At 37.9% G+C, this 24,503-nt stretch overlaps 1 protein-coding gene across 2 annotated transcripts in view; it reads right to left on the reverse strand.

Moving 5' to 3' along the window:
- Window positions 1–15,764, reverse strand: part of LPGAT1 (lysophosphatidylglycerol acyltransferase 1) — a 1,227,529-nt gene extending 1,211,765 nt beyond the window's left edge. The window contains exon 1 of one of the 2 annotated variants that reach the window (XM_044075074.1): window positions 15,056–15,759. In XM_044075074.1, the coding sequence (XP_043931009.1) occupies window positions 15,056–15,371 (316 nt within the window). In that variant the 5' untranslated portion in view covers window positions 15,372–15,759. Of the gene's footprint in view, window positions 1–15,055 lie in introns of both variants that reach the window. The other variant, XR_006365251.1, reaches the window with a different exon arrangement.
- Window positions 15,765–24,503: the final 8,739 nt, after the last annotated feature.

Below are 24,503 nucleotides of genomic sequence, written 5' to 3' on the forward strand. Positions count from 1 at the left end.
CTTGGCTCCATAGGAACATGCAAATTCCTCAGCAAAAGGAAAACTGGACGACACTTTCAGGCAGAATCTCAGTGGTGCTTTACCAAGCTGCTACAGTATTAATAGCAGTTTAAATGTAATTCAGTATTTCCACATAATCAGAACCTTGAAGTCTCAAATCCAAGTGTATAAAGAAGCACCGGGACAATGATTGTACAAGATTTTGTCTCGTGATGTACAAAAGTGGTCTATATAACCAGATTATTATTAAATAAACTACATTAAACATTTTTAATAAACCCAGACAAACTTGAATAGCTGATCTAAGCATCTAAATGATTGTGATTCTCATTGTTTACAAAAGTACACTAACAAGAAAATGTTTTGGGATGGCCCTTAGGCCATAGAAGAACGTGTCATTACAAACAGTAATTAAAAGTGTCACTCAGCAAATTTAAACACTGTCACTTCTATATTTGACAGCATAAATGGAATGTAAGCCATTACATTAAACTACAAAAATCTCCAATAACCTGATATCAAGAAGTTAGCAGTTAAAACACTACTGTGATACACTGTGGAACACTGCTGTATATGTGTATGATCTCATTTAATGAATAAGTCAGAACAGCAATCAAAACCAAAATCAAGAACATTCACTTGTTAACCAAGCAAGTAGGCGGATACAAAATAACAGTCTAATTTGAAAGAGTGTTCTCAAGGTTCTATATTATAAGCAATTAGAATTCTGCAAAAAAATTATCTCGCAAACTAATAAAACAAAATATACAAACTAAAGCAAAAAGGTGTCTTCCTCCTAAACCATTCATATATATGCAAGAAACTGTCCAGTTTGACTTCCCATTGTTGTTGTGTTATTACAGCTGATGCAGACACAAATTATACATAAACACAGAAGTTTGTACATAAACACGTAAATGTGTACATATGTAGATCTGTAACATAGTATAAACTGACTATTGGGTGGGTTATGTTACTGCAGCTGATCAGTACACATACATAAAAGATTATGAGTGAGGCGCGGATCATACCCGCTTTATTATGTGTTCGAGACAAGGATGTCAAGAAATTCACCTCAAGAATATATAGGGTTACGATCAGCTGACCCCATTCTTTGTAGTGCATGGAGATTTATCTTCTCCACGTACTACAAATAATCAAAAGTAAGATTAAAAAAATTTCATGTCCTACTGCTACCGCTTACTGGTCAGTGGTGCCCACTTTTAGTGCAGTCACAATATTAACAAAACCAATTAAACACCCTTCTAAGTGTTGATAAGGTCAGGCCTCTCACTAAAGCAGTGCTAAACCAGGATATAGTTTAGCAGTTTTTTGAGCAGAAATCAGGGAGCTCCATGCAGTACATATATGTAATAGAAACAGAGAGAGAGAGAGAGAGAGACACACACATGTGTATGCATGTCTTGTTTGTATACAGAGAGAAAAAAAATGTGCATGTTTGTGTGTGGCCTCTCACTAAAGCAGTGCTAAACCAGGATACAATTTAGCAGTTTGAGCATAATCAGGGAGCTCCATGCACTACATATATGCAATAGACACACAGAGACACACACACATTCACACGTGTATGCATGTCTTGTGTGTATACACAGAGAAATAAAACATGCATGTTTGTGCTGTGGGCACACAAGTAGAGAGAGAAAGCGGGAGATTAGTCATCTTTCTCACACCTGCAGGAACCTGGATAGTCTGAACTGATGTAACTACAAAAAGTACAGTTTTGTACCTACCATAAATGTAGATGTTCGAGGATATCCATTGCTGCAGTCCTGACATATGGGTATTCTGCTGTCCACCATCGGCCCGAATACCAAAGGGCTAGAATCTGGCGTCAGTCATGGCGCTCAAGGCAGACGTCAGTATGTGCCAGTATAAATGCGCATGACCGACGCCATACTCTCAGTCTTTCTTGCCTCAGACGTCAGAATGCAAAAAACACCACCCAAAACCCAAACCTAAATAAGGGGGTAGGAGGGAGGGAAACTTGGACTGCAGCAATGGATATCCTCGAACATCTACATTTATGGTGGGTACAAAACTGTACTATGTTCTTCGTCTACCATTGCTGCAGTCCTGACATATGGGTAGAATCCCAGAGCAACGGAAAACAGGGAGGATGGCCAACTAAACAGAATTAGGAGCTGCTAACATGCCCTGTAAAATAGCAGTGGCAAACCCAGCCCTAGACCTAGAGTAAAGAGGCAAATGATAATGCTTTGTAAAAGTATGTACAGAACTCCAAGTAGCTGCCTCCAAAATGTCCTTAGCAGCTACCCCTCTCAGAAAAGCAGTAGAGGTGGCCGTAGCCCTAGTAGAGTGAGGCCTGATCCCAGCAGGAACATCTTTCCCATGATGAGAATAACAAAAAGCAATACAATGGCCAATCCACTTGGAGATAGTGTGTTTTGAAACAGCTTTCCCTTGTGAAGTCAAAGCAAAAGAAACAAACAACTGTTGAGACCTTCTGAACTCTTTGGTTCTGCTCAAATAATATCTGAAATGCCTATGCACAGCCAAAGAATGCAAAACTTTTCCCCTTTATTTTGGGGGTCAGCATAAAAAGTAGGCAAATGTATAGATTGGTTCAGTGCCACATTTGAAATTACTGTAGGCATAAAAGTAGGATTAGTACGTAAGGAAACTCTGTCCATGTGAAAAATCAGAAATGGTTCTACTGCCATGAGGGCCTGTAATTCAGAGACCCTTCGTAGAAGTAACAGCCAACAAAAAAGCAGTCTTCCAAGACAACAACTTCAACTCAGCTGTAGCTGCAGGTGCAAATGGAGGCAGAGTCAGCTTCTCCAAAACAAAATTAAGATCCCAGGCTGGAGTGGGAGCTCTCCTCGGGTCTTATATACTTTGCCCCTCTAAGAAACTGTTTAACCAATGGATGAGAAAACAAAGGAGGGTCACATTCATAGTGAGCAGAAATAGCTGCAGCATGCACTTTAACAGAAGAGAAAGACAATCCCATGTCTAACAAAACAGTCAAATATTGCAAAATACAACTTAAGTTAGGCAATTTAACATCAAAGCCTCGAGCTGCACTACAAAGAAAAAATCTCTTCCATTTATCAGCATAAACTTTCCGAGTAGCAGGATGCCCGGCTTCCAAAAGAACATCCAAAACTTGTTGTGGAAGCTGCAGGCCTTCCTTCCTCAAAACTGAATTCTCCAGGCCGTCAGGTAAAGAGATCGCACACTGATATTGAGAAAATGATTGTCCTCCTGAGTCAATAAGTGAGGAATCTGTGGTAATGGCCAAGGTGTCCCATGAATTAAACTCCTGAAGAGAGGGTACCAATGTTGTCGAGGCCAATCTGGTGCTATCAGAATCATGCAAGGCTTTTCCCTCCTGACTTTCAACAATACCTTTGGAAGAAGAGGCAAAGGAGGAAAGGCATACACGTGCTGGTTTCTCCAGCTGAAGGATAGTGCATCTACTTTCCAGGCTTTCGGATGAAATAGCCTTGTGCAAAACTTTGGCAGTTGATAATTCAGAGGAGAAGCGAACAGATCTATGTCTGGAGTTCCCCAAGCCATGGTCAACTGCCCCGGGATGTGGTCTTGCTAAGGAGGAGTAGTTTGTTTAGTGATGACCAAAAAAATTCCTATCCGACATGGAGTTTTGCAAGGTTTCTAAGATGCTTAAATTGCTAGAAAGCATTTTGAGTTCTATTTTTATACCAATTTTTCCGAGCTTAATCCCTTTATCATGATTTTTTTTTTGTCAGACATGGTGCGGGGTTGGAAGTTACTCTTATTACGTACTGGTGCTACATTATTTAAGTTCTGTAAGAATACATTATTAAAGAGCTCTACAGCAGTATCTAGTGACATTGTTCTAAGTGTATTTGAGTTAATATTGTTTTAGTATTTCATTGAAAATATTTTTGCTGAAATTGGTCGCATTTCGTATTTGATTACATGCAAAATATTTATCTACGTTACGGTGAGTTGTAATAGCATATGTTGGTATGTGGTCACTTATGCTGAGAGGCAGCCTACTTTTGTCCGTTTATCTGGTTTGTTTGGAAGAATCAATTTAATGTTGAGTGTCACCCTGAAGTTTTATTGATTCTAGTAGTTGTGGTTATTAATTGTCTGAAGTTGAACAAGTTTACTGATTCAGTGGGGGTAGCAGAATTTATGAATTGCCAGTTTATATTTAAGTCTCCAAGTATTATAGTTTCATGATTAATTTGCTTGGCTATCCAATACAGGACGTTTTCAGCACTATTAATGATATTTCCTGGTGGTATATAAATTGCTGTTAAACATATAGTTTTCATATTGTTGATTTTTAACAGTGTTATTAGAAGTTCAGAATTATTAAGTGTGGGTATTTCCTGTGCAAGTTAGAGAATTTTTACAAATGATTGCTACACCACCTACATGCTTGTTCTGCCTGTCATGCCCGAGTATATTGTATCCTGCTGTTCGGCCTGTCATGCCCGAGTATATTGTATCCTGCTGTTCAGCCCGTCATGCCCGAGTATATTGTATCCTGCTGTTCTGCCCGTCATGCCCGAGTATATTGTATCCTGCTGTTCTGCCCGTCATGCCCGAGTATATTGTATCCTGCTGTTCTGCCCGTCATGCCCGAGTACATTGTATCCTGCTGTTCTGTCCGTCATGCCCGAGTACATTGTATCCTGCTGTTCTGTCAGTCATGCCCGAGTACATTGTATCCTGCTGTTCTGTCCGTCATGCCCGAGTACATTGTATCCTGCTGTTCTGTCCGTCATGCCAGAGTACATTGTATCCTGCTGTTCTGTCCGTCATGCCAGAGTACATTGTATCCTGCTGTTCTGTCCGTCATGCCCGAGTACATTGTATCCTGCTGTTCTGTCCGTCATGCCCGAGTACATTGTATCCTGCTGTTCTGTCCGTCATGCCCGAGTACATTGTATCCTGCTGTTCTGTCCGTCATGCCTGAGTATATTGTATCCTGCTGTTCTGCCCGAGTATATTGTATCCTGCTGTTCTGCCCGAGTATATTGTATCCTGCTGTTCTGTCCGTCATGCCCGAGTATATTGTATCCTGCTGTTCTGTCCGTCATGCCCGAGTATATTGTATCCTGCTGTTCTGTCCGTCATGCCTGAGTATATTGTATCCTGTTGTTCTGTCCGTCATGCCTGAGTATATTGTATCCTGTTGTTCTGTCCGTCATGCCTGAGTATACTGTATCTGGGGGGATCTCATTATCCTTTAGTTCTTTTTTTTTAACCAGGTTTCAGTAGTTAGGACTACATGAGGAGTGTATGTGGCAAGGTAGGCGTGTGTGTCATGGATTTTGTTTATTTATTTGTTTACTGGGAGACTCCAATTTGGAACAGAGCCAATTTTCAGTGGAGGCCTGAAGAGAAACATTCCAGACGCAGGTCTTTGAAACGGCTCTCTACTACGCTGTCGCAGACACAGGTGGTCGAATGTGTCTTTGTTGAACTAAAAAGCATGAAAACGCAAAATAGCGAAGCGGCTTTTCAGCAAATTCTTTCCCTGGGAAAGAATTTGTTTGGCCGCTTTTGCTACTTTGCCTTTTCAGCACTGTAGTGTGATCTCAGAGTTGGTATATTTAAGTGTGGGGGGCACAGCCCCCCACATTATGTAATGTTTTACAGTTTTTTTTTTGTCTCGGAACAGAGATTTTTTTTCCCTTGGAAAAAAATTTCTGTTTTGAAGTTTCGACGTAAGCGTTCACTTACATGGGGTCGATTATGTGTTGTTCGCTCTTCTGAGCATGCAATATCATAATATAGACCCTTTGAAACATGGGAGGAAACCGGTGCACCTGGAGGAAACGCACACAAATGCAAGGAGGACATGCAAAGAAGGCAGTCTAACAGAGAATCAAACCAGAGAACCTCTTGCTGTGAGGCGACAATGTTACCGCTCCACCACTGTGCCGTCAGTTTATTGCACATACTTCTTAGGTTCATATTTAGTAATGCAAGTTTGGGTTCTGTTTTTTGCTGAGATGCATTAGGTGACTGGTTTATTTTAGGGTTGGAAGTGATGGTTTTAGGAACAGTAGGACCTGAGCTGGAGTGAATATCTCCACTATTTTTTTTTATTTTACACAGGGAAGAATGTGGCCAGTTATATTTTGGTCTTCGTTTGGTATTTGATCGTAAATTTAGATACTTAGTTTTGAGATATTTATAGATAAATAAATCAGAAATGGTTTGTTTGTAGAGAGAGGGTGCTATACAGATAGGCGGGCCGGGGAGATGCTGATATTCTTTATGAGGAGTGTCGGAAGTCCCAAGTATTTGAAGGAGGCGGATTTAATAATTGGTGATGAAGGCTAATAGATTGAGTTAGACGCAACTTACTGTTCCTCCTCAAATTATTTTATTTAACTTGGGTTTTATCTTTGTTGTAAATTAGGATTAGAAAATGTTAGGAGAGCACTGGGTTGGATGTAGAGATGTAATTTGATAGTTATAGGTTGCAAGGATTAAGACAAAGTATTGCACGTCATCAGTGTAATTATACAACTCATCCCACTTAAAAAGTTTAATCAATTTTATTAAAAGTTAAAAGATAAGAGCTAAGTCCATTAAGACTTCATCAGAGATTTTTTTTATAATAGAACAGAATTTAAAATGCAAATAAGTCGCATGACATCTTGCCACCAAAGGAACTTAAAAACAACAATGTAACCCTTAAGCGCAACAAAATGTTCCTACCTAACCAGTCATAACAATACATTCAAAATACAGCCACCAACTAATAACAAATGCAGATGCTGACCTTTCATTTTAAGACCAAAGCAATTATCTGTAATAGGAATTAAATTTTAATAAACAATTAATAGTCATAACCGCATTTAACCCAGGAGAATTATTAGCATTTAACCATAACTGCCATGCTAGCTCCCTAGCTCCTTATTTTCTAACATTAATCCCCATGGTCCACCCCTTGGGTTTGCAACCAACTGTTCGACAACCACAAATTTAAAATAAAGTTCAACATTAGAAGAAATATGTCCATACAAATGTTCATACACCCTGTTCCTAATTTCATACAAATGTTCACTCTTTCCTTTAATATTCTTTCAGTTTTCCCAACAGAACCTAGTACAGGCTTTACACAATGTGATATACACAACCCCTTTTGAAATGCAGTTGTAGAAACTGCAATTAATGCAAACACATGCTTGAGGGAATATCTTTATGGTCAATGGACAGAAGGTTATGATCGGGGTAAATACAACTGGAAAAGAAGTCTGGGAACTGTAATTATCCTTCAGCCTTATGCAGACTTGCTCTTAACAGGAAAGCATGAAACCCCCAAGATAAAGTCAGCAAGCCTGCCACAGCCTGCCTACACATTTACTTTCAGCTTGGCTTGCACATTACTGGGAGTACAGCACAGACAACTGCAGAAAACACAAAAAACAACTTTATAACAGCGGTTACTCCTTGGCTCCATAGGAACATGCAAATTCCTCAGCAAAAGGAAAACTGGACGACACTTTCAGGCAGAATCTCAGTGGTGCTTTACCAAGCTGCTACAGTATTAATAGCAGTTTAAATGTAATTCAGTATTTCCACATAATCAGAACCTTGAAGTCTCAAAACCAAGTGTATAAAGAAGCACCGGGACAATGATTGTACAAGATTTTGTCTCGTGATGTACAAAAGTGGTCTATATAACCAGATTATTATTAAATAAACTACATTAAACATTTTTAATGAACCCAGACAAACTTGAATAGCTGATCTAAGCATCTAAATGATTGTGATTCTCATTGTTTACAAAAGTACACTAACAAGAAAATGTTTTGGGATGGCCCTTAGGCCATAGAAGAACGTGTCATTACAAACAGTAATTAAAAGTGTCACTCAGCAAATTTAAACACTGTCACTTCTATATTTGACAGCATAAATGGAAAGTAAGCCATTACATTAAACTACAAAAATCTCCAATAACCTGATATCAAGAAGTTAGCAGTTAAAACACTACTGTGATACACTGTGGAACACTGCTGTATATGTGTATGATCTCATTTAATGAATAAGTCAGAACAGCAATCAAAACCAGAATCAAGAACATTCACTTGTTAACCAAGCAAGTAGGCGGATACAAATAACAGTCTAACTTGAAAGAGTGTTCTCAAGGTTCTATATTATAAGCAATTAGAATTCTGCAAAAAAATTCTCTCGCAAACTAATAAAACAGAATATACAAACTAAAGCAAAAAGGTGTCTTCCTCCTAAACCATTCATATATATGCAAGAAACTGTCCAGTTTGACTTCCCATTGTTGTTGTGTTATTACAGCTGATGCCGACACAAATTATAATAAACACAGAAGTTTGTACATAAACACGTAAATGTGTACATATGTAGATCTGTAACATAGTATAAACTGACTATTGGGTGGGTTATGTTACTGCAGCTGATCAGTACACATACATAAAAGATTATGAGTGAGGCGCGGATCATACCCGCTTTATTATGTGTTCGAGACAAGGATGTCAAGAAATTCACCTCAAGAATATATAGGGTTACGATCAGCTGACCCCATTCTTTGTAGTGCATGGAGATTTATCTTCTCCACGTACTACAAATAATCAAAAGTAAGATTAAAAAAATTTCATGTCCTACTGCTACCGCTTACTGGTCAGTGGTGCCCACTTTTAGTGCAGTCACAATATTAACAAAACCAATTAAACACCCTTCTAAGTGTTGATAAGGTCAGGCCTCTCACTAAAGCAGTGCTAAACCAGGATATAGTTTAGCAGTTTTCTGAGCATAAATCAGGGAGCTCCATGCAGTACATATATGTAATAGAAAGAGAGAGAGAGAGAGAGACACACACACACGTGTATGCATGTCTTGTTTGTATACAGAGAGAAAAAAAATGTGCATGTTTGTGTGTGGCCTCTCACTAAAGCAGTGCTAAACCAGGATACAATTTAGCAGTTTGAGCATAATCAGGGAGCTCCATGCACTACATATATGCAATAGACACACAGAGACACACACACATTCACACGTGTATGCATGTCTTGTGTGTATACACAGAGAAATAAAACATGCATGTTTGTGTTGTGGGCACACAAGTAGAGAGAGAAAGCGGGAGATTAGTCATCTTTCTCACACCTGCAGGAACCTGGATAGTCTGAACTGATGTAACCACAAAACACATACATACACATAGAAAGGACAACAAATCAGACGTGTGTGCATAAAAAATAAAACACACACACACTTACTTTACTTAACAATACATTAAAAAAGTACATTTTGTTTACTTATTCTTTGTTAGCCAGGCAAGTAGACTGGCCATGCTAACTTTTTGCAGCCACAACCCCTGGCAATGGCAAAGCAGTACAAGAAAAAACTATGCAACAAATACATAGTGAAAAAGAACATCAATGAAACATAAGTATCAATGTGTATAACAGTATATAAACAGTGCCCCAAATCATACACTTATGTATAACGCAGCAAAAGTACAATAAGAAATACTGATGGGAGAGCTTTTGGTATAAAATTGTATTTTTGCATGTTAATTGGATGATAAACTGTCACAAGATCACTCACCCCCTTTCCAACTGCAGTTTCTACAGACTGTCCAGGTTGCTGTATACATATCAAAATCAGCCATAGTGACAAAACAGAAATGTGCTCAAAGGCAACTACACTGGCGGGGGGGATGCAGCAGTACCACATAAGAAGATAATGAAGGAGTAATGGGTCACGTACAAAGATGCAAATGTTAAGAAAGTAGACAAGAAGTGTTACGAAAAGGAAATGGTGCAGAATAAGGAAGAAAGCAAGCAGAGGTGAAGACAACTGTTGGAGAAGGCAGCATAATTTCTGCAAAGCCAATGTTGTGTACACTCAGAATCCTAAAAACTGACTACATTCAACCCCACACACACACACACACACACACACACACACACACACACACACACACACACACACACACACACACACACACACACACACACACACACAGTGCAATCTGCTCCAAGCTGTGGCAATGTCAAAGGTAGTACACTTATATTCAGGTAGGTGCAGTTTCCTATAACACTCAATTTTCCATTTAAGGATGCTGAGTCTGGGATAGCATGCATGTTACTTTTTATGCTTTGTAACAATAAGAATTGTTCTTGATCATGTAACTGTTGGGGAAGCTGCAGGGGGAAAGTAATTGTTGAGTGGGTGGAGAGGAAACTGGTTAAAGGTTAGATGACAGGGGCCTTTGCCATGGAAAAAGTGCTGGATAGGGGTGCTGGTAAGGGTATAATGGCTACGAGGAGGAAGAAGGCAGTAAGAAAGTGCTGTCTTGTCACCAGAAGGAAATGGAAGGTAGCCTAGCACATTCATATACACTCTGATAATGAAGGTGGCTATATGAAGTAGAGGAACTGTGAGATCAAGACTACCTTCCATGATCAGACAGGTTGGAAGAGAAGTTACTTATGATAAAAAGGTTCCTGTGAAAGAAGTAATTTGAAAGGAACACGTCTGCTGCCAAAGACTGAAGCAGATCAGGAATTATAGCTCTGATGTCAAGGAAGGAAGTTGTAAGGAGAGGGATGGAGAACTTCAGGCAAAGAATGGCTGTTGTTTAAACTTAAGCCAGTGTAATGGGGCATACATACATGGACTATGTAAAAATGTATGTGTAACAGCAGTCAAGTTCATGTAGTACCAGCCAAATTGCGTTCATTCAAGATTTACTTTTGCAAAAGTAGTTGGCATAACAGTTCCATAGACTGTAATGCTGACATTCAATAAGGTAAACAAGAGTGAAGCAGTCTTTGAATCAAGAGCGTCAGGCCACATCTCATGTTTACAGATGAAAAGTTCTGTTTTTGTGCTCATTAAAATTAGGGGACAGGACAGGAAAAACAATGAAGTATCAGAGAGTATTTTGTTGTCCAGCTTCCTTAACAGGACTTCAGAATTTACACATGCATATTTTGCATTAAGAATATTAAAAGGCAAATAGCTCAGATCTAATCTTCTCACAATTAAATTCCGTACTGACATTCAATAACTTGCTTTAATGCAGACATTGATGTACAAGTGGACTATCTGAGTCTGACAGGGATGGGGGTGGGGGGGGGGCTGGACAGGACTACCCCACAGGTCATACATGTTTCCCAAGTATACACAGGGAATGGTTTTAAAGAATGCAATGAAGAAAACAATAGCGCACACAACTTCATGCGGGGCAAGTTGCAACCTGATGTAATTCTGCTAAGAGGCAGTCAAAGAACAAAAACAGAAAAAACATACTGAAACACTGGGAACCATTAGGAACTGCTGAAAACTGAAGGCAGTAACTAAATGTGTTAAAGGATATCAACAAGCGAGTAAATGCATAGCAAGATAACACTGAACAGTGAAGTATGCAATGATGGCTTATTTCTTTACTGATTCATTCATTCCATTTGTTGGGACTGTCCAACTGAATTGAAGCCCTTTATCAGTAAAGGCCCAGGAAGGAAAGCTCCACCTGTACTTAAAGCTGCAACAGTTATATATACAGTACATGCAACATAAGCCTTTATGTAACACATAAGCTTAATGTGATATTGCTAGCATATTTGCAAAGCAAGAAAATCATCACAGAACAGAACAAAAGGTAGAAAGAATAACATGTATAAGGCAGATGCAGCAAATAAAAGACTATACAGCACATAAAATTATGCATGTGTGTCTTACCTTGGTATGACATCTTTTAGACTAATGTTACTCTAGTTACCATTTAATGAAATTTATAACAGGTGTACTAGGTCAACTGAAGAATGCATAGTGTTAATAATTTTCATATTTAAAAACATATGTATGAAAAACTTGTTAGGGATAAAAAGGCTAACATTTCTTACCTTGGTAGGGCATCTTTTAGACTAATGTTATTCTAGTTACTGTTTAATGAAATTTATAACAGGTGTGCTAGGTCAACTGAAGAATGCATAGTGTTAATAATTTTCATATTTAAAACATATGTATGAAAAACTTGTTAGGGATAAAAAGGCCACCATTTCTGTATTTTTTTTTACCTTTATCTATTATGTTATTTAAGTGCATTAATTTGAAGGTATGAAGGGTGTGCCCTCCATGTTTTTTTAAATACAATTAATGTCTTGGCTGAGTTGCCTTCTGTGGGCAGTCTGCATGTCCTCCCTGTGTTCATGAGTGCTTCCTCCCGCATTCCGAATGCATGCAGTTTGTGGAGTTGGGGGGGGGGGCTCTAAACTGTCTGGAGAGGTCTCTGTAGATGTGTGTGTATACAAGATACAGAAGAAAAGACCTGACAACCTACTTCCATTTTCCATCTTTGCCTTGCAAACTCCTTGGATAGTAGTGGATGTCCACGGGGTCAGTCTAGTAATCATTTACAATTTGTGAGACAGAGAATACTTAGACTCCATTGTTTCTTCAAAGGATATGTAATTCCACATGTTAATTATTACAACACAGAAGACAATCTCCAAAGTGACCTGAAATTTTACTGTGACTGGCTTGTTTTCATTTACATACCAAAGCTGTCTTACAGGATTGTTTCTTTGACCAAGTGGTCATTTATTGGTTTACGTAAGACAATGTATATTCCCTTTCCAAGAATATGCAAGAAGGTAAAGTGCTTTGGAAATCCAACTAGTTTATTTTATGGAATGTTGCACAATAAATTATTAGGTTTGGCAGTGGTGCATGTGGTTAGACTTCAACTTTATAAGAATAAATATTGCAAACCAGCAAATGCAGCACTTTCCATTATAGATAAAAATTCTGACAATCCAGCTGTTCAAACAAATGGTCAAAAGCAACACATTTAATTGATTTTTTCCCCCCTAGACGCTTTAGCTCCTGTACCTACCGACCATCAAGCCTCCCCCATTCAGAATTTAGCCCATTTGTTCCTTAGTGGTGGGGAATCTGCCAAGATCCACTACAATAACAGTTGTACAGGGGAAATCTCTGGTCTGGGAGCATTTTCACTCTATTAACCTAAGGGAAGAAGACATATACAACCCATATCACCACGAGTGGCCAAAATGCCTCTCTCTTAAGCAACCGCAAGATCCTGTGTACTTTGCTTGATAAAGGCTAGCACCCACTGGAAGATTAATATACCACATGCTTGCCCCCATGTCATACACCCACCCCTTCTTCTAAAGGACTGCTAAAACCCACAATGGGTTTCATCGTTTCTCCCAGAACGTGCACTCAGATAGCATGTCTTCTCAGAGTCAAGAGGAACCAAAGTACCTTGAGAAAATCTATAAAGACTTAGGAATAACAGTTAAACTCCACACAGACATCAAGCAGGAATCAACAGTGAACCCTAGAGTTGTGATGCAAGAAATCTTAACCACTGATGCACACAATGCTATCTATTTCTAGGGCTTCTTCTTGGAAAAGCTTGACGTTTGTAATTTTGGAGTGAACTCCTACAAAATCCCAGTAATATAAAGTTCATATGAGGGAGGTACTCTGCATTCAACAGATAAAAACTGACCATAAAATTAAATAGCAACAGAGGTCAAAGTTCTCACTGGTACAGCTGAATGTTGAAAAAAAAAATGTACATTCAATTAACAACCATCACTACCTGAAAAAGAGAGAGAGAGAGACTGACTGAGAATAGAAGAAAACAAACAGGCTGTTTTTGGAGTCAACAGCTGGAAAAAAGCCACCATGAGGGTTCCTGACTACTACAAAACACTGTTTGCATATTTAATGTATTTGCAAACAAGAATATATTGCACAAATGGCACACCACACAGTATACAAAATAACCACAAATGAATTAAAGAACTTACAGATAGTTATATTAATTCTGCATAACTGTCAGGAAAAAAATACAAAGAGTTGCATGTTTTTATTAAAATGAGTCTAAGGAAAAAATACTAACTAAACATTATGTTTGCACGACAGGCTGTATTCTTATCACTCATAACCTGAATTAAAACAGATTGTGAAATGAAAAAGATGACATAATGTTTTTTGACTTTAAACTTCAACACAAAGGTAAATCACATAGCACTTTGACCCTATCACTGTTACATCCTGCATCTCAGTGTAAAAGTCAGAGCTTTCATGCACTACTGCCACACAAAGCCAAATACTAAGCAGGCTGCCATTGCAGCCAGAGCTATCCACTTTGCAAACTAAAGAGGCTTTGGTAATGTCAGCATTCATGAGGGTTAACAATTCAACAATCTGAAGTCTACTGCTACTCATATTTTCTTTTTAATAAACACATACTCTTTCTCAAGTAAGTTTACCATCCCAAACACTATTTCAGCAACTGTTCAAAACACAATCAACAACCAAAGGGTATCACAAGTTCAAGTCACACTACTTTTTGGAGAAATACATAAGCATAATAAATATAATTTTGAAGTCCGCATATCAAGATAGATGTATAATGGATACAGGTAGTCATACCAAAATGCATTTAATCAACTTTTTAAAACAACACAGTTGACTTTAACACTGCTTCTCCTTGAAAGCCCAAATACTGCTTGACCCACTAAAAAGGACATACTTAAAGACTCTCCTGGATGCAAATGCTATCTAGCTCTCTGGTAAGAAAACTATCAAAATGTACTTTCAATCTGGACACCAACAATGTGGCAAGAGATGTCAAAGCAAATTTAAAGGAACACTGCTGGACTCCATACATTTTGCACAATTTAGTCTTAACTTGAAAGTTTCATTTACTGTTATCTGCTATATTTGCACTTCATTCATTCTTGCCGCATAAGGTAGTAAGTGTCCTCCAGACTAATACCTGTAATACATTTAACAGAGTTTTTGAAATTACAAACAAGCAGTTTGCTCTTCCTGCAATAGTAGGTGACAGCTGGTTCTAACTACACTAGAAATCTATGTATATCCCATGTTTAAGTGATGGCCCTACCACGTATTATGTATGTATTAATACAGAAATACCACAACCTCATTTCACCTTAACAGAAGAAAAGACTGAATATGCTATACAGTTAAACGTAATTTCATACAATGACTTCACACATTACTCACTGCTTACCTGTATATCCTGCACTCCATCCCCAGGACGAAACCATTGCTAGGAGCCATTTGAACATCACTCCTTCGATATGCCAAAATAGCTGACTATCCATTAGTCTGAGAGGTTGCAGCAATATCAAATACAAAATATAAGACGGAATAGCAACAAGGTTATTGATGACCATGAACGAGAATCTCAGGACTATTGTCAGTCCTAGCCAACCAAACCTGCGCATACATCCTACTGTCACAGCCATTCTCTCGTTCTGAGTACCGTTGTGCCAGTTCCCATCAGAGAACAGAAGCTGGCAGCGTCCTTCAGTCACGTGAGGCATGCTGACGTCCTTACGTCACGATTTCTGCCCCCTGTCTAGTTTGGCGGTGGAGTTGAAGGCGAAGGATGCAGGTTGTATTTTGGAGTAGGTTATTCTCGAGTCTTACTGATTTTTTTTTTAATATTTTAACACAGCCAGGGCTTCTCTGGTTCGATTTTGGGCTGAAGCTCCTATGCGGAAGGTTGAGCGCCGGGCTGGTAACTCGACACCGTAAAAAACGCCTCTGCCAATCAGTGTGTGGATTGGTTATCCGCTGTGGCGATCCCTAACCGGGAAAAGCCGAAAGACTTTGGTATTTTAGCACCGTTCGTAATTTTTTTTTGATTTTTCTAGCATATCACCGCAGATTACTGCCAGACAGAGTTTATGTAGCCGTCCCTCTTTGGTAACCCTAAAAGAAGACTTACGATGTGAGGTGTGACTTTTTGTTATTCAGAAATTCCCCAAAGGAGTAAGTCAAACGTACTACACGTTTCACTAACTTTATCACTTCTCTTGTACCTCATTTCGAGGAACGTTCCTCATTTGGGGCCTTAAAAAGTTAATGTTCCACATTGAAAAAGTCGCACATTCAGTGTTAGGAATATTTTAGCTAATATTAATGGTAAATGGAACATAATCACATTAGACCTATTCTATAAGTAAAAATATCAGAGTTTAGCAATCATGTGAGCTTCCTAGTTGAAGTTGTTAGTAAGCCATTGGTGAGTGTTCCACATTTTGCCCATTTGTTCCACATTATGAGAGGCAATGTTCTTCATTTTGGAGGTTGAAGATTGAGAGCTATGAGTAATTTCTATAGTTTAGACCCTGGATTCATTTTTTAAGGTACAAGTTGTTTTTTTATCTTGTAACCTAAGTGTGCTCCCCCGTGCCCGTTTTCTCCTTTCCAGGATCGTGGGAGATCGAAAGTAACGCCTAAGGAGGTGCTTGTGCCTTCCGTAACCCTCACCAACCACGTATAACAGTACTAAAAAGTTTTTTTTTATAGGGGGAGTAGGGTTAAGTGCTGCTAGCCCCACATACAAAGCATAACTAGGTGCAAATAGTGTAAGAGACTCATTGCAGTACACTAATGCCAGCGCCCCAGCCAGGAATTCAGCCTGAGAACCATGTGTGATGCAGCAGCAGTGCTAACAGTAGCACTGCCCAGCCTTTACAGCTGAGATCAAATGTAACCAATGCATTCATTATTACCGTTGTGTACAAATTTATTTTTGAAGGATAGCTTTTTGCCCAGTTCAAGAGCATCCTGTGCTCCTCATTCTGATACTGTAATGAGTGATTTGTTAATTGAGATGTTCAGGTATACACCACACATTTCATTAAGTAAAATATTAATTTGTAAGGGAGCAACATTTTGAGCATCATAAAAGCAATTAAATGTCCCAGCATCTGACACATATAAATGACATTAAAAGAGTAAAAGTGAGATGGCAAAGAAGATCACTGGGTATAGAATTATATTTGTTGCACTGATTATCCATGTAAAAGTTTATATTTTTGGTATACCTCATAACTTTAATTTTTGTATTTATGATCTATACTTTAGAAAAAATGGCAATTATGTTGGGAATGGCAGCACTACATGAGTTTGATGTGTAGTTCAGAAGCTTCTGCTTACATCTCTGGGTTCTTCAGCTGTCGACGCAATGTGCAATCTCCATTCAGTTGCAAATGTACACACTGATTTTCCCCTTTTGTTTAAGATGCAGTGTTATCAGACAGGCTCTGAGTATGCCTGTAAACAGTTCTTCACAAAAATGTGAAACACACTGTGTGACAAGTGGGTACAATGCGTGACACCTCATCACATTTTAGAATGGAAGTGCAAACCACAGTGAAATCCCAAGAATCAGTGCTTTTATTTGCAGATTTTTGAAAATCAAAAATTATATTTTTATGGATTCAATTTGTATTAGGCAGTGTTGAAAATGACCAAATCCCTACAGTACAGGGGGCTTTTGAAATCCAGAATGAGTGATGAATGTCTTCTGCTATGGACTGTAGAGGCTGGGAGACTTGTGATTCCCATGTTTAGAAAAGATTCAAAATACAGCATCAAACTCCACAATATTAGGACTCAAAACTTTGTACCTGAAACAGCTACTAGCAAGAGCACCACAACAATAAAACTATGTCCATTCCAAAGCTGCAAAAACCTCCAGTGCTCCATCCCTGCAATCCCATATTGTGGACTGTCTGTCTGTGACCTCAAATCTCTAAATATATTCTTGTTTGAGGTTGCGGAAGCTCAGAGAATACAGAAAATTATGAAGACAACAGAAATCACCTTTTCAGTTTAGTCTGAATAGTACTCCATGTGAGAAACAATGCAATCAGCTACTCCATAGCCAATGCAGTGAAGCATCAGAACTGCAACCTCTCAAAGAATACAGCAATTTGAAACTCAATGTAATGATACATGACAACCAGTTGGACACCTTATAATTGCAAACTAAGTTGAATTGAAGGACCAAATCAAGACTACTGAGGTCATTTATTTGAATTGTCTCACTAATCCTAATTTCCTTCATCGGTTCACCTTGGTTGTGCTCCTTTCTACTTTGAATTTGCTGTATGTATCTTTGAAGATTGGGTGGGGAGGGGGTCAAGAACCATTGTAAACTTGCTTTCCTTGATATCAGAAAACTAACCAGAGTTGTCTGAATTATAAACTGTACAATATCTGATGTGGGGAAGCTTTATATTTTTACTGTTACAGTGATTACAATGATTAAATGTTACAAAGTAGAAACTGTACAATATCTTCTGTTGAAGATATAATCATTTTAACTGCAGGACTTAAATGATGGTACCAAAACTGCCTTAGCCTCCTAGAATTATAGCTGTTTGTGGTTCTGTTCTAGCTCCTCCTGTGTTACCAAACCATGAAATATTTGTGTATGTAGCCATTGCTGGTCGAAATATTAGTCTGTTCTCTTGTAGTGGCTGTAATTGCTTGCATTATAATTTTATTTGCCTATTAAAAAGAATATTATAATAAAGTATCTTCTGTTTGTTATATTTAATGTTGCAAAAGTAATACTTAAACTTGAAAATAACTTTGATCTTACCCATTGGTGGCCAAGGGTCTCAGAACGTCATCTGAATACTAACAAATCAAAATATGTGTTATTCTTACCTCTTCGGTCACTAAGGACCTCACCTCCATGTCCATCACATAATTTAATAACACTGCTACAGATGTAATTAATTTCACATCAGTACTGTTTTTTTACTATTGGAAGTAAATGTTGGTTTAACATTTGTATCATATCTGCAATATTCACTGCAAACCAGAAGTTGGGCCTCTTCTGTAGGACTCGCATCAGATAAGTTCATAGGTTGTTATTAGCCAATCTGCCAAGAACCATTTTAAGCCTAGTCAAGCTTACCCACAATCTGTGGATGTGTTAATGCCCCAAGGAGTTTAATGGTTATGATATTGTCTTGCACATCGTGTTAACTGGCTGCTCCTATCAATTAGGTACATAAATGACAAACCGGGGTCAATTTGTGAATTCCCATCCATAGCTTCAAGTTACACTGGTATAGGATTAGGGATGAGCTTTGCTACACATGGATGAGAAGTCTGTTCCAGAGAAGGGGTAATCATTAAGGCACATACCTGTCCCTCCAACATGTCCTGTTTATGTCACAGACAAGGTTAGGTCCTTAGAATGGGCATTTGTGAAGCTATTTGTTTTGCAGATGTGCAACAAAACCATCATTGTGGGATCGGAGGATGTCTTGTTGGCTAAACATGGATTGCTATGCAGCCGTCTGTAGGAAACAATATAGGGATGGAGCTCTGAGATGGTCTGCAAAGGGCTTGTTTACTTCTTGTTTTCTTTTTTTTGAGGAACCTCTGTGGTCTCAAACTGTTGCAAGTGCCTGGTCAGGTACTCTGTAATTTCCCACCTGTTTGTTTCTAGCCTACTTTTAAAGCTGAATTTATCATCTCAGAAACTTGAAAAAGCAGACAATAAAACAAGACCGTTCTGCTGCTGAACTTCTTCTACATATTACAAATGGGCATCTTTCCAGTAGTTAAGCTGTGTGGAATTTATTTTATTTATGTTTGTTTACCAGGTTAGTGCTCTGATCTGATTGGACCATTTGCAGACACAGTCTGGGTGAGTGCAATCACAAAAAATAAGAGAGAGAATATCATGCAATGTCTCAAATAAAAAGCAACCATAACTGTCTTTGTTACCTTTCCTATCCTTCACTCCGTTCTATGTTAGTCCGTACTGCCCTTCACATCCTCTCAAAGTATATCATTTAAAATTCTTCCAGGATTTACAGTCTTGTTTAAGTGATGCTATTAATGAAATCCTCTCAATATTGTCCATGTAGAGGCCACTCGAGTCATATTTCCTTCCTACCTGGTCTTAAACCTGAAGTTTTGTCCTTCAGTAGCTGTTCACTAACTTGTAGTCAGTACTTGTAATATGATGCCTCTCTCATTACCACCATCTACTTTCTCCAGATTTATTTCTCATACTTCCCCCTCCCTCCACTCATGTCCTTTTCCTCCTGCTCTGTTTCCTATTTTAGATCATACTATTCTTGCCCACTGTGTTTACACTTTTTATTTTCTCCACCTTAATTTAATGCTTGGTTCTCTTACTACTGACTGTAGATGTTTTCCTTGTCAGTTAAAAGTTTTGAGATGCAGCAGTTAGCATTGCACTGGGTATCCAGGCCAGGACTGACTTCTTGCCTTATGCCTATAGCCTTCCGCAATAAACTGTGACTCCCCAGAACCTGATTAAGCTGGTAGCAGTAATAAACAAGGAATAAATAATTTATGAACATCTGTAATGTATTACTTGCTTTATTTATGTATTCTCTGTCATCTTCTGTCATTATTTTTACCCCAAATGCTGCCTGGTGTGTTTTTGATAATTACACAGTGTAGAAACTTCATGTTAAAAATATTTTCTGTGGCTATATGTCATTTATATATTATTGATACTTCTTTTTTTGACAGTTTTGTTATTTCTTATCCATCATATTTATGTTGTATATGCACACGAGCATGTTTATACTTTTTTTTCCAATTTGCTTCTGGTGTGCTGTTCCCCAGGCTTCCACTTTAAATGGACTCTCATAGGTGGATCTTCCCAGTTACCAATGAAAAATAAATAAATGGGCTAAATGTATGCTTTTGCCCCACTATGTGTATGATGACCCCCCAGCAGAAAATACTCATACGATGTGAGGTATTTTCTTCAAAAAGCAGCTTGCTTGTTTACTTTATCTTGTGATAACTTCTGATACAAAGAACTGATAGTTTTAAGAATTAGGATTTCTAGATTAGGGAGATCTATGCCTGGTGTACAAGACATTGCCAGACCCCCACCCTGAGAATTACCCATTCTAAAAACTTAAACATTGCCTGTAATATAAACATGACCTTCTGAAAGACAGGCATGTATCCCAGAGACTACCCCTTCTCTGGAACAGGCTTCCCTTCCATGTGAAGCAGAGTTCCTTTCTAACCAATTCAAGTGTAACTTGGACAATTGGATGGGGAACAGAAATTCATCCCTTGTCTAGCACCTATGTCTCTAATGGACACAGCTAGCCTGTAAATGGTTCATCTCCCAGGCTTTGCTTGTAAGTGTTTCGTCTCATGCCCTTGCTTACACTTATCAAGGGTACCACAAATTGTCAGAGATTTGGGATGGATGGCTAGGCTTAAAAGGCTCTTGTGGTTGTTGGCCTACTATGAACCTATGATTTGCTGTAAACACTTTTGCTTAATGTTTTTATTATTGTATTTGTATGAGGTATTTTATTAGTAGAGTGTGTAAACCTAATTTTATTTCTCATTTGGATGAATATTTAGCTGCATACACATCCTCCACAGATTATGTAAGGATGGCTGTACCGAATCCTCTTCTCAGTCCAGCCCTTCACCACTTCTTCCATTGTAAAATAACCCCAAACCATTACTTTCTAGCTGAGCAAAATTTAACCTCTGGCAGTCTGTTGCTGACTGACATAAGTCTGTTTCATTTCAGTAGACTAAATTGTTGCTAAGTAGCAATTTTCTAATGTCACTCCTCCTGTATTAAATCTGTGTACTTATATTAAATTATTTGTATCTTAGAAACAAAAGAAATAGATACTTTGCTGAATAGTGTGTGCTTCTCTTTGTTCAGAAGATTTGTAATACCCAATGCTCACCCTTTATTGGGATACTCATATACCACTTTAATAGTACATTCCTGTCTTGCACTATTACTATTGCCTTTATTCAGGTTTACTATGCTGTACTAGATTTGAGACTGATGTACTTACATGTAGTTGTGATGTACTTTTGTATATATTAAAATAAATTTAATTACTATCCTATGTTGCAATCTGCTTCATTTCCCCCCCCACTTTTAGATCTTTCTTTAGTGAAAAATATTAGAAGTTCTAAATCATTCTGCAGTGTTTTTTTAAACTGCACTAGACTTTTTTTGTCATGTCTGTCTCACTTTTCTAGCAGAATCTCTTGATTTAATTCCTTGGCATTATCTGTAAAGAGTATTATCTACACTGGCACTCAGAAAGTGGAGGGTATTGAGCAAACACTTGTGGCAGCTAAGTAAGTTGTCTACAATAACAGCCAACATGAATGCAGTGTATTTTAATAAGGCCACCAGAGGACAGGGCACATAATTTTATGTCCCCACCTAGAGTGTGAAGTGGAGAGAGAAATGGCAGTGAAGATGAGTATTCAGAAGGGGAAGATTTAGATAACACCTCTGTAGACATGATTTTTTTTTATGACCTTGATGAGTGAACGTTTCCAGCAGGAAATTAGGGAACTGTTCATACAAAGGCAGTCTTATCTGGAATTTATGAAGCATTGATCTAGTATGTCTTCTACCACCCTCATCTTCCTCCTATAAATAAACTGGTTTTCGGACCCTGAGATATTTTTTGGAAAAAAAATCCTTCTGTGACTGAAAAATATTACAAGCTCTTTGATGAATTTATAACACGATTACTTGTTTTGATCCAGAACTAGATTATGTGGACCTTGTGCTAGCCGTATCAAACAATATTTTTTTTTCCTTTTTAGATAATGATTTTAATGTATTCATTCACTCATTTGCTAAAAAAGAGCTAGAGCTCACTCTTTGGTATGGCTTATATGGGAGTTAAGATCTTAATTAAAAGATCTTAATTATGCTATTGTGTTTAGTCATGTATCAGAATGATATTATGTTTCATATAGTGGCTGTGGGCAGTAGTCTATATGTGTGTCTCTCTCTCTCTTGCTCATATGATTGTTGTGCCCTTGGAGGGTGTAGATGCTAAACTGTTAGTTGTAGGTAGAGCATCTGATATGGTCCAGCATATTTATTTCTGTGCATATAATATATTTTTATGCATTAACTTTGGTAGATACTTGCTAGTCATCGTTTAAATAGCCTTCTACCATTTTCTGTACAGCTTTAATGATGGTTTCATTTTTTTAAGATTTTATATTGCATTGATAATTTATCCTTTTTGAGGACTAGTGAGGTAATTACTGCTTCAGGTGTGAATTTTTGGAGAACCCTCCTGAGCATCTTCTAATGAAGTATTTATCATTACCTAGTTTATATTGATCATCATATCTGGTTGTAAACTCATCCCTGACCTGTTGTATCATGTTGATTAATCAGTGTTTTTCCCCATTAAATTACGTATGAATTGACATTTATTACACTTAGTTATCGCTTTATGGGAATAGTGAGGAATGCAAAAGAACACCAAAGGGAGCTGCACTGTGGTTAAGCAGAGTATCTGTTAAAAAAAAACAAATGCCAACAACAAACTCTGCACACGCCGTAAAATTCCAACAACTTTTATTGCAAAACTTTAAGATCTGTAGACCCTTCCTCAGTGCTTAAAGTACCTCATTCACAACATTCATTAAATAGCACTTACAGCCAAACAATTAAAAAACACCAGTCAAAGACAAGTCATTAAATATTTCATTTTAAATAAGTCTGCTTACATTTCAGCACTGGTTTCAAACTAACATTAGGGTTAATACTAGGAACCTTATTGGCATGAAAAGTAATCCATTTGTATTCACATAATTCCAATTTATTATTAATGTCATCCCATCTTAAATTATTATTCATTTCCTCAATGACTCTAAATACAAAAGAATGATCATTACCACAATCATAATAGTGCTTAGCAAGAACATTAGTCTGAATAGACCTGAGTATATCAGATCTGTCCTCTCTAGTATGTTCCTTTAACTTCCTTCACGATTTACCTACATAGAAGGCACTACATTTACTACACATTGCAAGATAAATAATATTGTGTGTCACATGTTGCAAAACAGTTGAACACATATTCTTTACCTGAACTTGGATGTTTAAATTTATCATCAGTACATATAAACCCACAACAGCAACATATGTGGCAAGGATAAGTACCATATTTATTCATAACTTTCTGTGGGACCTGTTTTATATCTTTATAACATAAACAATTTTTAAGGTTGGAAATGTTCTTATAAGCAAAACATGGATCATCACCAATCAATGATTGGAGTTCTGGTAAAGCCCTCAAGATCCCACAATTATTGGTAATAATATCCTTGCCACACTTCATTTGTAAATTATAAGTGGTAATATAGTGTATTTTGTTCAACCAAGTATCAACCAAAGGTTGATCAAATTCACAATTATGTTGTTTAATATGAGGTTGATTAATACTGTCTCTATCACTTAGTACTTCCATCTTTGTATTATGTACTGTATTTCCCAGAAAATAAGACCGGGTCTTACACATTTCCCCCCACTAAAATACGCATTAGGACTTATTATCAGGGGATGCCTTATTTACCCCCCCCATACAACAATTGACATTTATTCATGTACATAAATCAACATTTATTCATGTATACAAATTGACATTTATTTGGTACTTTTCCGTTATTGGGCAATAGTTCTAGGTAATGCGTTAGTTGTGTGAGAATTCTACATAAACAGTGCAACAAACATTTCATCTTCAGAATATCTACACCTTGGTTTTCACAGTGCAATATTTCATTCTTAACAATGCAGAAAAATCTCAATACATGTGTATTGGAGGAGGGGAATAAAACAGGTGAATAAC

Source organism: Protopterus annectens, chromosome 6.part0 (assembly GCF_019279795.1).
Source record: "Protopterus annectens isolate FY-2018-M chromosome 6.part0, PAN1.0, whole genome shotgun sequence".
NCBI lineage: Eukaryota > Metazoa > Chordata > Ceratodontiformes > Protopteridae > Protopterus > Protopterus annectens.